Genomic DNA, 14,333 nt, shown 5'->3' with positions numbered 1-14,333 from the left:
AAATGTTCTGTATATGTCTGTTAGGTCAATTTTGTCTAAAATGTATTTCAAGTCCAGTATTTTCTCATTGATTTTGTTTGATCTATCCATTGTTGAAAATGAGATATTGGAAGTCTCCTACTTTTATTGCATTGTTGTCTATTTCTCGCTTCACATCTGGTAGTATTTGCTTAATATATTTAGGTGCTCTGATACTGAGTACATACATATTTATGATATATCTTCTTGAACTGACCCCTTTATCCTTATAAAATGACCTTTGTCTCTTGTTACCAATTTTGGCTTAAAGTCTGTTTTGTCTAATATAAGTATAGTTATCCCTGTTCTCTTTTGGTTTCCACTTTCATGGAATATTTTTTTCCATCCCTGCACTTTGAGCCTACGTGTATCCTTAGAGCTGAAGTCTCCTGTAGGCAGCATATAGTTGGGCCTTTTAAAATCCAGCCAGCCACTTCCCCCCTCTTTTGCTTGTGAATTGATGATTTTCCATAGTGATATGCTGTGAGTCCCTCATCTCTGTCTTTTGTGCTTCTACTGTAGGTTTTTGCTTTGTTGTTATCATGAGGTTTACATAAAACAGAGGGATAACAGATGCTGATAACAACTTCAATGGCATACAAAAATGCTATCCTGTTACATTTTTGATGTCACAATTTACATCTTTTCTTATTGTATATTCATTAACAAATTATTATAGTTAGTTTTTAATACTCTTGTTCTTTAACCTTTACACTAGGGTAATGTGATTAGCACAGCATCATATTACAATACTAGAGTATTCTAAATTTGGCTGCATACTTACCTTTATCAGTGGGTTACTACTTCGCAGCCTTTCAATTTCAGTTTGAAGAACTCCTTTCGGCATTTCTTTAATGGAATTTTAAGTGGTTTTTATATATTCTAAATACAAGTCCCTTAGCCAAAACACATTTTGCAAAAATTTTCTCCCATTATGTGGGTTTTCTGTTCACTTTTGTTTTCTGTTCACTTTCTTGGCAGTATCCTTTGCAGCACATGAGTATTTAATTTTAAAGGTGTCCAGTCTATTTTTTCTTTTATGGCCTGTGATTTTGTTCCTAAGATATGCTACTAAGTGGAAATAGCAACATGTGCATAACTGTTAATAGTTATCTTTGTGAAAAAGGATGAAGGATAAGGAGAGTATATACTTGTATTTGCCTGTATAGGCATAAACTGGTTGTTATATAAGAAACTGAAAATAGTCGTTATCTCTGGTGGCGGAGAACTGTAGGAATAATGGCTGGGAAGGAGACTTCACTATGTACCTTCTTATTTTAATTTTGAACACTCACCAGTTTGCAAGTGATCTTTCTCTCTGTGCTTCACAACTTGAGCAGGGTCATTTACTATGGTTGACGTTCTTTTGTAGCACTTTTGAGGTACGGGACTGGCTGTGCTGTAACCTGCTCTGTGCCTGTGACTCTTCCTCACAGGACTGTGAACAGCTCTTGTGTTCCTCCTCGGAGACTCTCTGGCACTCAGCACAGACTCTGCCCAATAGGTTCTGCATAAAAGTTTCCTCAATGAACAGGGGGCATAAACTCAGGCAAGATTATCCTTCTCTCCTTTCCCCTTCTCCTTATACCCCATGAGAGTACAAGCTGAACTAATCAGGGGGAGGGTGCAGTGTGGCAATTGTAGTATTTCTCTGTAAGTAAAGATACCAGAAGAAAAACATGATCGATGGTCCTTTCAATAATTATCACACACAAAAAAAACAGAAATACCACAATAAAAATATAATTAAGTTTCCAAAGAACAGAAGTTTGCATGCACATATATCCACATACTTCACTTGAGAACCTCAGCGTTATTTCTATTACATCTAGACACAAAATGCCGAAAGATTTACAAAACCAGCCATACAAATTTTAAACACTTTTATAAAGATGAAAATATAAAGAAATGAAGACGATGGATTTATGTTTGCAAACAATTTTACCTTGAATCCCATCTAACGTGAAAACCAACAGTTCACCAGAATTTCTCTTTGATACAACTATATGTTAGAATTATGGGGGGAAAATGATGAAATCCTAACCAACAGCCTAGAGCAAATCGTATTGTAATTAAAATATGATCTTCAACTATTCCCTTAAGTACTGCTGCTACAATTTTATGTTTATTAAAACTTTTATTTTAGGGGAAATAACGGACCTTAATGCTCTTTCAGCAAAGAGAATAAACATTAATTAAATCTTCAATCCCAACTTTTAAAGCTCAGAACTCTTTAAGTATTTCTGCTAATACGAAACTATTGTTGGTTCATCGCTAACTTTTAAAATATCTTAAGAGAATCACTGTGATTTAAAGTCATTTTTTTGTCTGGATAGTGCTCATGTTTTTTTTTTGTTTGTTTTTTGTGTGTGTTTTTTTTTATACCAAAGCAGTAATAAGGCAAGAAAGATTTTCCTTTTCCAAATCTGATAAAGAGAGACTATCAATTTTAAAATTTGGGGACTAAAACCACTACAAATAATCCTACCAATAGGACATTAAGGCTGCTGCGATTTTTCTTTATATTTAGACCATAACATAAGATCAGCAGTGTAATTACCTACACAGGTTGAATTTACAAGCATTTGGGCGTGAGTCACAGGACATAAATATTGCCATTTCTGTCTGTACTTCAATTGCAGTTAATAAGACACTGTTGTTACAATAGCCTTTGATAAGTTTGAAGATGAAGACAGAAAGCACTACACAAAGCTGGACCTGGATGACTGCGCTACGACGAAATAATGCTTGAGGGGTCAAGAACAGCTTCCCAGTGTCTGGTCAGTGCTGGTCAGTGTGTCCCCAGCCCCGCAGACAGGTGTGTAGGCCACACTGCAGGCAGCATGGCACATGTCTGGGTGCCTTCAATGCTGCAAAGGACCTGGCCCACTACTGTCAAGGGCAAGATGTATGGCCTTCCCAGAGCTGCCAGGTACCAGTTAGGGTATATCCTGTTTGCCACACATTCTTCTGTAAGGCATGCCCTTCTAGATTTGTGAATGAGAAAAATCACATAACCTAGCCTGCAAAAGAGTTCCTAAAATCATTTCCTAGCATGAATGTGGACCAGGCTTTGCAATATACATCTATCAGTGTTAGCACCATATTTAAGCCTGAATTGAGGTAAAGAGAATCTCTCAGAGAGCTTTGGATAGAAATTACAGTAGCAATTTTGAATGGGGTGTTTATGGCAGTATTCTTTCTCATCAAAATATGTTTTATAAAGAACATTTGATCGCAAGTATATATATGCAAGTGTATCTCAAAACTGATAAATTATAACACTAGGTGTATAAGCTTTTAGCAGGAGAATGTAGCAAAGCAGAACTCTCATTTTTGAAATTCAAACTGTGACATTATTGGGTTGATGGAATCAAAGATTTTGAAACTCAGACTGAGCCAATATCACAAGGCCAGTTTATCAGTGGGAATCAATGCCCAGAAATTCCATTTTCCGGAACATGGTCAAGTTTGCTATAGGTGCTGCCCAGTCACCATCCAGCTCGTATATGAAGTTGATCAGTCTATTCATTCCGTTTGTTGATCCACTTAATAAAAAGATGAGTAGTTCCTTTCTTCCCCAACTATTTTAATTTATGTAGATAAACCTCTCTGGAGCTTGTATGTACCATTTATATAAAGGGACAGCGAGGGAAAGTTTAACCTAAAACTTGGTTAAAATTTTGAAGTAGTACAATTACGTTACAGCAAATGAGAGAGAGTTTAGTGAAGGGATAACTGGAGAAAATGAGATAATTCTCTAGTTCCTATAAACTGGTAGGGTGAAATAATATGTAAAATAAAGAACTAATGAAAACTTTTCAAATTGTTCCCCCCTTAATGTTACTTAACGAAAGAGAAATAAAGAATCTTAGGTATAGCTAGTTTTTGGGGGGCATAACAAAACTAAATATCCAAAGGAGAGTAATTACCATACATATCAAATAAACCATAACCTTGGAGTTGGAACGGCCCTGGAATTCACTCTCCAGGTGAAGCTGGTCTTGGTGCTCAGGCAGAAGGTTATCGCTCAGTTTGACCAAGATTCTTCAAAACACTCAGCAGTGGTATTTTCATCTGACTCAGATGAAAACAGGTAACTTGCCCTTGCAGCCTGTAGAAATATTTTAGGGAAAGAGTTTAAGGTTTGTACTTAACCTAAAAATTCAGCTGAATACTGCAGAACATTCTTCAGAAAACTCTTGTAAACAGTCATTCTTTTATAAATCTGCTGGTGCTAAGTGCACCTAATTGGTAATATACACAGAGGTACCCGTTAGCCGGGTCTGCAAGAATGCTAATTAATATATGAGATCTCTCAGTTCCCTGTCGGTCAGTTCATTCACTTCCATGATCTTCTCCAAGTGTTCCATGTATCGCTCGTGGTCCTGTAGGAAGTGAGGGACCCTCATGTTTTCAGTAACTGCCAATCCTTTTAAGCGGTCCACGTCTTCATAAGAAACCTGAAAAAGGAAACGTAACTACCTGTTACATTTGGAAGAGCAATTTCTTCTCTGGGTCTTAAGTAAAACTTTATGTGAACTGTTTTTCAAATTATTTTAATACTGTAACAAAAATCAGTGGCTTCTTTTCCTTTACTATGTTAAATAAGAATGTATTTATCTGCCTCCTCATACCATGACCATATTAAAAAAAGATCAGAAGTCAATATTTGATTTAACATTCTATCTTAGATCTATTCAATTTGTCTAGAAATTACACAACTATACTTAATGTATGTATGTGTGAGAGACTCTAAACCTAAACAAATCTCCTAACTCAAAAAAAGAATCAAGAAAATAGCTAAAATATAAGTACCATCTTATTAAATTAGGAAACTCAGCATAAGGATATATTAGGTTCCTATTTCTATTTAATTTGAGAAATATAATGATTTGTTTTGTGTTAAATTCTCTTTTATTTTGAATTTTTGTAAGTATTTTTTAGAATTTCACATCTCTTTCATTTGCCTGTGTAAGAACCCAATCTTTCACAGGTTTTTATTTATATTAAGTTTAGGGGTGAACTTTTTAAGTTCTATAAATTATCTTTGCAACTTTAAATTCCAAAACACGGCTGACTTTAAATACTACTGTTTTCTGATCTGCATTCTTCCTGGTTCAGTAGGAAGAGTTTAGATAAAGAAATCATATTCATATTATGTTTGTTTTTTATGGAGTTCATTTATGTTTTTAGTTTTTAAAATTATTTTATTGAGTATTTACATCACTACGTATAATGAAAATGGGTTTGTTTATACTGTGTGGTAAATAATTCTTAAGCCATTTTTAGTTTATCAAAGGAGAGAATGGGTAAATACATTCACATTCTCATTTTAAGAGGAGGGAGACACACATGGAATGGGAATGAGGATGTGCAAGAACCAGTGGCGTTGATCTGAATTAGATTGCCCTTATAATTTAAAAGAAATACATATGATTTGCTCCTTGAAAAGGTCTGAAGCATCAGCACCCAGTAGCAATGAGCATATCTAATGCTCAGATCTTGTTTCCTAAATACCATTTCCCACTAAAAGAAATCAAAGCTTCCTTGGAGAAAGAGCTAATCTCAGATTTGGGAAGGAAAAGTATAAGATGAGCCCAGAACATTTTACTTTGCCAGAAAATATGGAGACATTTAAAAAACACAGCAGCAGCCATTGGAAGGGTTGACTAGAAAAAAAAAGTCCATAATAATACTACAAAAAAGGGCAGTGAAATGTAACAGAATTCAAAGTTCTCTATTTTGCTACCACCAGTGTAGTACCATGTTTCCCCAAAACTAAGATCTAGCCAGATCATCAGTTCCAATGCGTCTTTTGGAGCAAAAATTAATATAAGACCCAGTCTTATATTATAGCAAAATAATTATTATAATATAATATAATACTGGGTCTTAATATTAATTTTTGCTCCAAAAGACACATTAGAGCTGATGGTCCGGCTAGGTCTTATTTTCGGTGAAACATGGTAGGTAACTAACTGATTTGGACAAAAATTATCAGTGGATGTTAAAACCATTCCTTGAAATGTTGTTAAGGAACAGTACATTCATAGGTAACACTCCATGGATTACTAATTAATTCAATGGGGGGGAAGGTACCTTTACAGTGGAGAGATCTGGTAGTAACTAACTTATCTAGGAGATCAAACACAGTGCCACCAATAATGAAACAAAATGACATTATGTGCTTTCTAATGTGATGCAATGGAAAATACACAACTCACTTATGTTGTATTCCTGGCAAAAATGTTAAACCTGAAGATAGTTATAAGGAAACAATCTGATAATCCAGATTGTTTGGGGGCTGTTATAGATTAAAAGAGATTAAAGACTTGAATATAAGACCTGAAATAATAAAATACATAGAAGAAAAAAAACATAGGCACCAAACTTATAGACCTTGGTCTCGGGGAGTTTTGTGAACTTGACTCCAAAGGCAAGGAAAGTAACAGCAAAAATAAATGAATGGGACTGCATCAGACTAAAAAGCTTCTGCGCAGCAAAAGAAACCATCAACAAAACAAAAAGGCAACCAACCAAATGGGAAAATATTTGTAAATGATACCTCCAATAAGGGGCTAATATCCAAAATACATAAAGAACTCATACAATTCAATAACAAAAAACAAACAATCTGATTAAAAAATAGGCACAGCACCTGAATAGACACTTTTCTAAGGAAGGTATAGAGATGGCCAACAGATACATGAAAAGATGATCAACATCACTAGGTATTAGGGAAATGCAAATGAGATACCACCTCACACATGTTAGAATGGCTATTATCAATAAAACAAGAAATAACAAGTGTTGGAGAGAATGTGGAGAAAAGGGAACCCTCATACACTGCTGGTAGGAAGGTAAAGTGGTGCAGCCACTTTGGAAAACAATAGGAAGGATCCTCAAAAAATTAAGAATAGAAGTACCATATGACCCAGCAATCCCTCTTCTGGGTATCTACCTGAAAAATTTGAAAACACTTATTCATAAAGACCCCCACGTTGTATACCCCTGTGTTATTGCAGCATTTTTCACGGTAGCCAAGACATGGAAACAACCTAAGTTTCCTTTGATGGATGATTGGGAAAAGAAGATGTGATACGTACACACACAATGGAATATACTCAGCCATAGAAAAAGATGAAACATTGCCATTTGCAACAAGATGGATGGATCTTGAGAATATCATGCAAAGTGAAATAAGTCAGACAGAAAAAGACAAGAACTGTATGATTTCACTCCTATGTGGGATATAAGACAAAAAGCAACAAATGAACAAACAAAACAAACAAACTCATAGATACAGACAACAGAATGGTGGCTACCAGAAGGGTGAGGGGTTTGGGGAGAGTATAAAAAGGGTAATGGAAGTCAAATATGTGGTGACAGAAGGAGATTAGATTTAGTCCACCATGAAGTATAAAGTTGTATACCTTAAATTTATATAACGTTATTCACCAATGTTACCCCAATCAATTTAATTTAAAAAAGTAAAGTAAGTGGAACTGGAAAAAGAAGGGAAAATCATATGTCAGAGAACATCCTTATTCTCGGGAAATACATGCTGATGTAATAAGGGTGGGAGTGTTGCATTCACAGCGTACTTTCAAATGCTTTAGAAAAAGATGCACATAAAAATAAAAACTACAACGTATTCCTAAATTTCCTATTTCCTTCTTTATCTCTTTATTGGCCACAAAGAAATTTTTCAATTTGCTTCTATGACAGCCACATTTCTTCCCTCCTGTTATCACATAAAGGAAAGTTATTCCAACAATAAAGTAAAAACAGTTGGAACCTGAGTCTTATTTAATCATAAAGTTGAGCTGGAGGAAATGCTGACCTGGTGTGCTTGGGGACTTTGTGCCATTGGTCTCACTCACCTTCCCCAGGGCAGTCAGCAGATGAAAGTCAATGGTCTGTCTGTATCGGAGGATTTGCAGGATGCCATCCAGGTACACTTGGTCTTTACTGAAACACCCTGGAGGAACCAGAATAGTTTATACTTTCTGACGTTTAAAAAAATTACTAAGTAGTTAGATACTAACCCATTCCCTTTCCTGAAGGAATTGGTCCTGTACAAAAAAAAATTCTAATTTGCCCTGTTTATTTTTATTTAACTACTGTATCTTTGTAGCATAAAATGAAAGGTCTTTGGAAGTACCAGGACAGCGTGGAGACGAGTAGCTTCCCTCTAAGCATTCCTTCTCCCTAGATTCCCATTCCCCATAATTAAAATAGCATTTTTCCTAATTATAAAGAAACACTGGTAATTTGAAATATATGACTTTTATAAATAATTATCCCACCCTCACCCCTACTCCCACCATCTGATCATAACCTTAACTCCCATGAGGCAATGAAGGCATCTGAGTGCGGAGGCTGGGGAGGATAGTTACAGAGCAAGTGGGGGTTCAGGGGCCACTGTGGAGACACAGGATTTTAGAAATTCCTAGTTTTTAAAAAAACTAATACACCTTACCCCATTAAAAATAACTGAGATTTTGATACTATTCCTCTCTATGAAAACAACAATTAGAACTGGATTTTAAAGACTATGGAGCTTTATAAGTAGGAAAAAATAATGGATGAAAAAGAGCTTGTGAGCTCTAAGCCTATTTTTTTAAAAATGTGTTCCATTTACAAAGAAAACCTTTCTCCCATTATGACATAACTTGTGAAGTTTAAAAAAATGTCTGCTCTGTTAAATGGACGAAAATCCTACCATATGGAGAGTCCTATATTAAGAAACTGTCAATTTTGTTCGATATGCTAACAGCGTGGAGATTGTGGGGGAAAAAGTTGTCCTTATCAGAGACGCATACTGCAGTATTTATGGGTACAAGGACATGATGTCTGAAATTGGCTTTAATGTACCACAGAAGAACAGGAACTTGGAAGACTCCATGAACCACAGTTAGAAAACGTTGATAATTTCTAAGACTGGGTAATATTTAATGAGGGTCCAGCACATTAACAACTCTTCTTTTGTATACTTTTGAAATTTTCGGCAATACATTTTTTTTTTTTTAAGTATGTGAAGGGAAAAAAAGGACTAGTCTAACAGCAAAGCACCTCCATGGGTGTCAATGCCCGTGTGAAAATTCTGTGCGTCCAGGTGCCGAGGACTAAAATACAGGCAGGTGGATCTAAGAGGAGAAGGAAATGGCAGACACACTCCTGATCTGAAACAAACTGGGATGACTGATGTGCCAACAACAATCAAGGCTCAACTACAACAGGAGGGCACACACAACCCACACCAGGGACACTCCTGTAGCACCCGGAGCAGGTGACCAGGGAGACTGTACCACTGGGCCCCACAGGACACCTACTGCATAAGGCCAACTGGCCAAGACTGGGAGACACAGCAGATATTCCTAATACATAGAAAAAACACAGAGAGGCAGCAAAAATGAGGAAACAAAGAAACATGTCCCAAAGGAAAGAACAGTAGAAACCCCTCCGCCAAAACATAAAACAACTAAACGAAATGGAAGCAAGCAATCTTCAAGATACAGGGTTCAAAACAATGGTTATAAGGGTGCTCAAGGAACTTACTGAGAACTTTAACAAAGAGAGAGTAAGCATAAAAGGACATAGAAACCATAAAAAAGAACCAGTCAGAAATGATACAATAACTGAAATGAAGAATGCCCTAGAAGGAAATCACCAGCAGAATAGATGAAGCAGTGGATCGAATCACTAATTTGGAAGACAAAGTAGCAGAAAACACCCAATCAGAACAGCGAAAACGAGGAAGAATCCAAGGGGAAAAAAAGGATAGTTTAAGTGACGTCTGGGACACCAAGTATACCAACATTTGCATCATAGCGGTACCATAAGGAGAAGAGAGAAAGCAAGGGATTGAGAACCTAGCTGAACAAATTATGACAGAAACAACCTGGAGCTTTGCTGCACACATGAAAGATGGGACATGTTTTCCTTTTCCCTGCTTCCTGTCTTGCCTGTGCCTGGCTCTCAGGCACACACGTCCATACAAATACATCACATGTATAAAATGTTACTGTGGGCTGGTGACATAACTATCACAGACTTAGGCAGGTATTTTGAAACTCCAAATACATAGTTTTAAATACTTTTAGAAGAAAATCTATTGATACATTGAATTAATCTTAAGGACAAAATGACTTTTAAATGAACATTCCCTAACTCCTATCCTTTTTTCAAAGGCATTTTTGTATTGCCTTATACACCCATGCAATGGAATATCATTCAACAATAAAGTGTACTGAAATACTGATGCATGCGACAATACGGATGAGGCTTTAAAAATTATGCTAAGTGAACGAAACCAGCCACAAAGGAGCACATGTTATCTAATTCCATTTATACGAAATGTCCCAAACAGGCAAACTTATAAAAGTACATTAACAGTTACTTAGAGCAGGAGGCATGGGGAAAGGGAATGGAGAATGACTGTTAACGGGTACAGGTTTCTTTTTGGGGTGATGAAACATTCTAGAATTAGATAGTAGGGATGGCTGCACTAAAAACCAGTGAAATGCACATTTTAAATGGGTGAATTGTATGTCATGTGATTTATATCTCAGTAAAGCTGTTTTTAAACTCACAGAGAAAGAAAAACATGCCAAAATGATCACAATGTAAATCCAGAGGAAGAATACGGGAGTGTTCATTCAATCATTATTTCTGTATTTCTGTAGGTTAGAAATTTTTCAAAATGAGATGGGAAAATATAATGCTAATGAAATGTGGTTTGGGAAAACCAGCAATGACCTCAAGTAACAAAGGGTTACTTTTTCATAAGTGAGTGTATTCTCTGATTGGTAGTTTAGGATATAACCAAAATCAATAGACAACTATCCAGTAACTCAGAAAACCCAGAGGCAGGGGATACTCACCTGGCTGGGAAGTGTCAGTCCAACCCCTCTTGGCTCGTACACAGTAATCCCATCTTGTATTGGGGTCCTTGACAAACTTTCCAATATCTCTGAAGAGTTCACAAAAAGACATTTGGCTGGCTCGATAGACAGTGTAGTACAGGAGGGCAGCCCTCCATAAAAAGGGGTCTTTTCTAAACAGGACACTGTGAATACTCGCCAGTCCTTCCTCTGTGGGATTGTTTGGCTTCAGCTCATGTTTTTTACGGCCAGTCCAACTGTTCCATGGCTGCTGGAGGTTGTTAATACCTCGAAAATAATGTGTGCCTATGGAGAAGAAAGGCATACGGACAAGAAATGCCATTCTCATTTTAATTCTTTCCCCAGACCCCACAATGATGGGTACCTACAAATCAAAAGTAGCAAAAGACCCGACCCTAAAAATCTTTTAATTCAAAGGAGCACACTGCCTTCAGGGGGCTCATGAGTCTCATTAGAAGACGTATAACTTTTATAGCAACTTATTTTTTTTAAGGGAAAAATCATAGACTTGATATTTAAAAGAATCTCAGAGATCACTTAATTCAATTCCTTCAGTTTAAGGTCGGGAAACTGAAATCCCCAGGGGTTAAAGGGCTTTCTGAGCTTAACACAGCTATGGAGAGCCCTAAAAAAAAAAAAAAAAATCTAATTTGAAATGAGACATTAATCATCTTAGCTTTAATTCAAGTGAAACTGAACAACTTCATTACTTTTTAACAAATGCTACTAAAAAAAAAAAAAAGAGCCCTTATAAAAGAACATTTCTTTGGAGCTAATTTCTGCCATTATGGGACCCGATGGAGACGCGTGGGCCTACCTATCTCATGCCTCAGCATGCCTTCCAGCCAGTGCTCACGCGCAGTAGAGACATTGATGGTCAGTGTCGGACACCCGTTTACGACTGTCATTGACGCTCGGGAGAGCAGGTCCTCCGTGAGATGAACCACAATCTAAGGAGCAAGAGGAAAAATACATCCACATATTTGACCCCTCCAGTTTTGAGCCTCTGGGAACCCAAGAACCTTTGCTGGAATGAAAGGAAAGGAGCCGACTACGCTGAGGAAGGCACAGAGGATGAAGACATGCCTCGGCCACGCTGTCTGTCAAACACAGCCCCCTGGCTAAAACAATGCAACAAAGGTGCAGGCGCCAGAGACCTGTTCCCTGGTGGGCCGATGCTGATTTCGAGACTGAATACTAGGAACTGGCTACAGGTAAGAGGGGCCGCTGGGGTATAGCTCTTCTTAACAATGTTCATAAAACAACTCATAATCACACAAGCTGTACAGAAATGGTAGGAAGAAAAGAAGAAAAACAGAAAGAAAGTGAACACAATTCAGTGCAACAGAAAATGAGACAGTATTTCGTGAGAAATCTGGGTGACACATTTAATAAGCTAAATCGGGTGGGAAAAACCAAACCTGTAACAAACGCCCCGTGGCACTGACTGAGGGTTAAAGGCCAGCAGTGGACCCCTCGAGCTCACACCTGGCTCACCTCACCCATGCAGCCTTCTTTCATCATGTACTTCCTGACGTGACTCCAGATTCGAGTCTTAGATAGCAGGCTCCCACCAGTGGCCTGCTCAAATTTCTCATAACTTCCATATTTCTGTAAAGTCAGCTCCATAATATTGATGGACTGGAAAAGAAACAGAGATAATGAAAGTAAACAGCCTATCATGTCCAGATGAGTAATAAGCCAGTTATTCTTATTCACCGTCTTATATGCGTTTTGTCGTTGACTGAAACATCGTTAAAGCAGGACATGACTCTTTATTTCAGCAGGTATAAAACAGGCTAAGAACTAGAAGAACTTAAACAAAGGTGTTCCCTGTTATCACCAATAAATGATACTAGTAGAAGACTATTAAGTATTCTTATTCATAAGCATCCATATTCATGATAGGGAACAAAAATTTGGAAATTTATACTGAAAAAGTACCCTCTAAACATAAAGAAAGCTTACCTTAGCAGTTTAACAACATTTAGGAAACATTTTTACCTATGAACTAATTATTAGATCCATCAAAGAATGAATAAAAACAGTGAGGATTTTTTTTTGGGGGGGTGTAATTTTTCATCAAAATTATATGTACAGTATACATAATTAGATATATATTAGCCATCACTTCCTTCATTTCATTTTGACTAACATGGCACCATAATGGTGGCTACACTACATGAGAGCTACATCAATGTCCCCAAAAGCTTCTCTTAATATTATGTCACGTTCAATCATTTTTCTTTGACATACCTGTCCTGTTGTCACCTCTACTGATTTCTTATCAGTTTTTCAACTGGGCCAACCAACACAGATTTGTCAGTGATCACAATGGTTTCTAATATCCTTCACTGACCTCGAGAAATGACTTCCAACCATCTGCTTTACATTAGAATAGCCCCCAGCATACAGACTGAGACAGTGGTTGGGTGGGTCAAAAACTTCAAGCTTTAAGAGCATTGGGGAGGAAGAAATTTTACTCTACGTTGGCTGGTCCAATAATTAAATCGACATGAGACAGATTAACAAGAGAAATTTTATTACATACATACAGGAACACCACATCCATGAGAGAGAGAAAGGTAAAACGAGGTATAGGTGGCATCCTGAGCTAAGGGAGGTAAGGCGTCCTGGGGATTCAGAGGGGAGGAGGGTAATTCACAGGATACCAAGAAGAGCAGATGTTCACTAATTAGAAGTTTGCTCTGCCACACAGATGGGTCATAAGAAGTTATCTCTGGTAATAACCCTATAATGGGCAGGCTCCTAATTTTAATTCTTCTGGTGATTAAGAGAGGGGAGGCAGAAGTTTCTCTTGAGCCCACAGGGTCGTGATTGCTGTTAGCTCAAAATAATCCCCGTGCCAAAGTAGCAAATCTTGGGGAGGTTTGTTCTGAACAGGAGTGAAATCATGAAACGTTCAGTGATCACTTCATCAGTGAATATTTTTGTGTTACAACTACTTCTGCTTCCTTACGCGACTCTTAACTGCAGGCCACAAAACTTTTCTGAGTATATTCTCTCAATTTTGGAAAACGGGGAAGGTAATAAGCAATTTTAAAAGTTCAAAGACATACTCAAAGGCTGAGGCTCATGTTTTAGAAGGGGTGATGGCTGACATCATTTCTACTTTTCAGAAGTTTTAATATTCTTTACAATGTGCATACATTAGTGTTGTAATCAAATGGAAAACGCCATTATTTTTTCCCAGTTTTACTGAAGTATGATTGACAGATAAAAATTGTATATATTTAGGTTGAATAATGTGATGTGTCTTTTTAAGGTGTACAATGCGATGATTTAATATATGTATACATTGTGAAGTGATTACCTTAGTCAATTAACCCATCTGTCACCGCACATAGTTACCATTGTGTGTGTGTGTGTGGTGAGAACTTCTAA

General features: G+C 37.2%; 1 protein-coding gene across 2 annotated transcripts in view; it reads right to left on the bottom strand.

Moving 5' to 3' along the window:
- Positions 1–1,745: 1,745 nt before the first annotated feature.
- MATCAP2 (microtubule associated tyrosine carboxypeptidase 2) overlaps positions 1,746–14,333 on the bottom strand; it is a 33,020-nt gene continuing 20,432 nt past the window's right edge. The window contains exons 3-7 of one of the 2 annotated variants that reach the window (XM_033088793.1): positions 12,426–12,569; positions 11,746–11,878; positions 10,908–11,213; positions 7,905–8,002; positions 1,746–4,481 (exon numbers count right to left, since the gene is read on the bottom strand). In XM_033088793.1, coding sequence (XP_032944684.1) covers positions 4,320–4,481; positions 7,905–8,002; positions 10,908–11,213; positions 11,746–11,878; positions 12,426–12,569 — 843 coding nt within the window. In that variant the 3' untranslated portion in view covers positions 1,746–4,319. The remainder of the gene's footprint in view (positions 4,482–7,904; positions 8,003–10,907; positions 11,214–11,745; positions 11,879–12,425; positions 12,570–14,333) is intronic. The other variant, XM_033088794.1, reaches the window with a different exon arrangement.

The sequence above is a fragment of the Rhinolophus ferrumequinum genome, chromosome 20, assembly GCF_004115265.2.
Source record: "Rhinolophus ferrumequinum isolate MPI-CBG mRhiFer1 chromosome 20, mRhiFer1_v1.p, whole genome shotgun sequence".
NCBI classification, from domain to species: Eukaryota; Metazoa; Chordata; class Mammalia; order Chiroptera; family Rhinolophidae; genus Rhinolophus; species Rhinolophus ferrumequinum.
The sequence above is the reverse complement of the archived record's forward strand: the minus strand, read 5'-3'. Positions and strand labels throughout refer to the sequence as shown.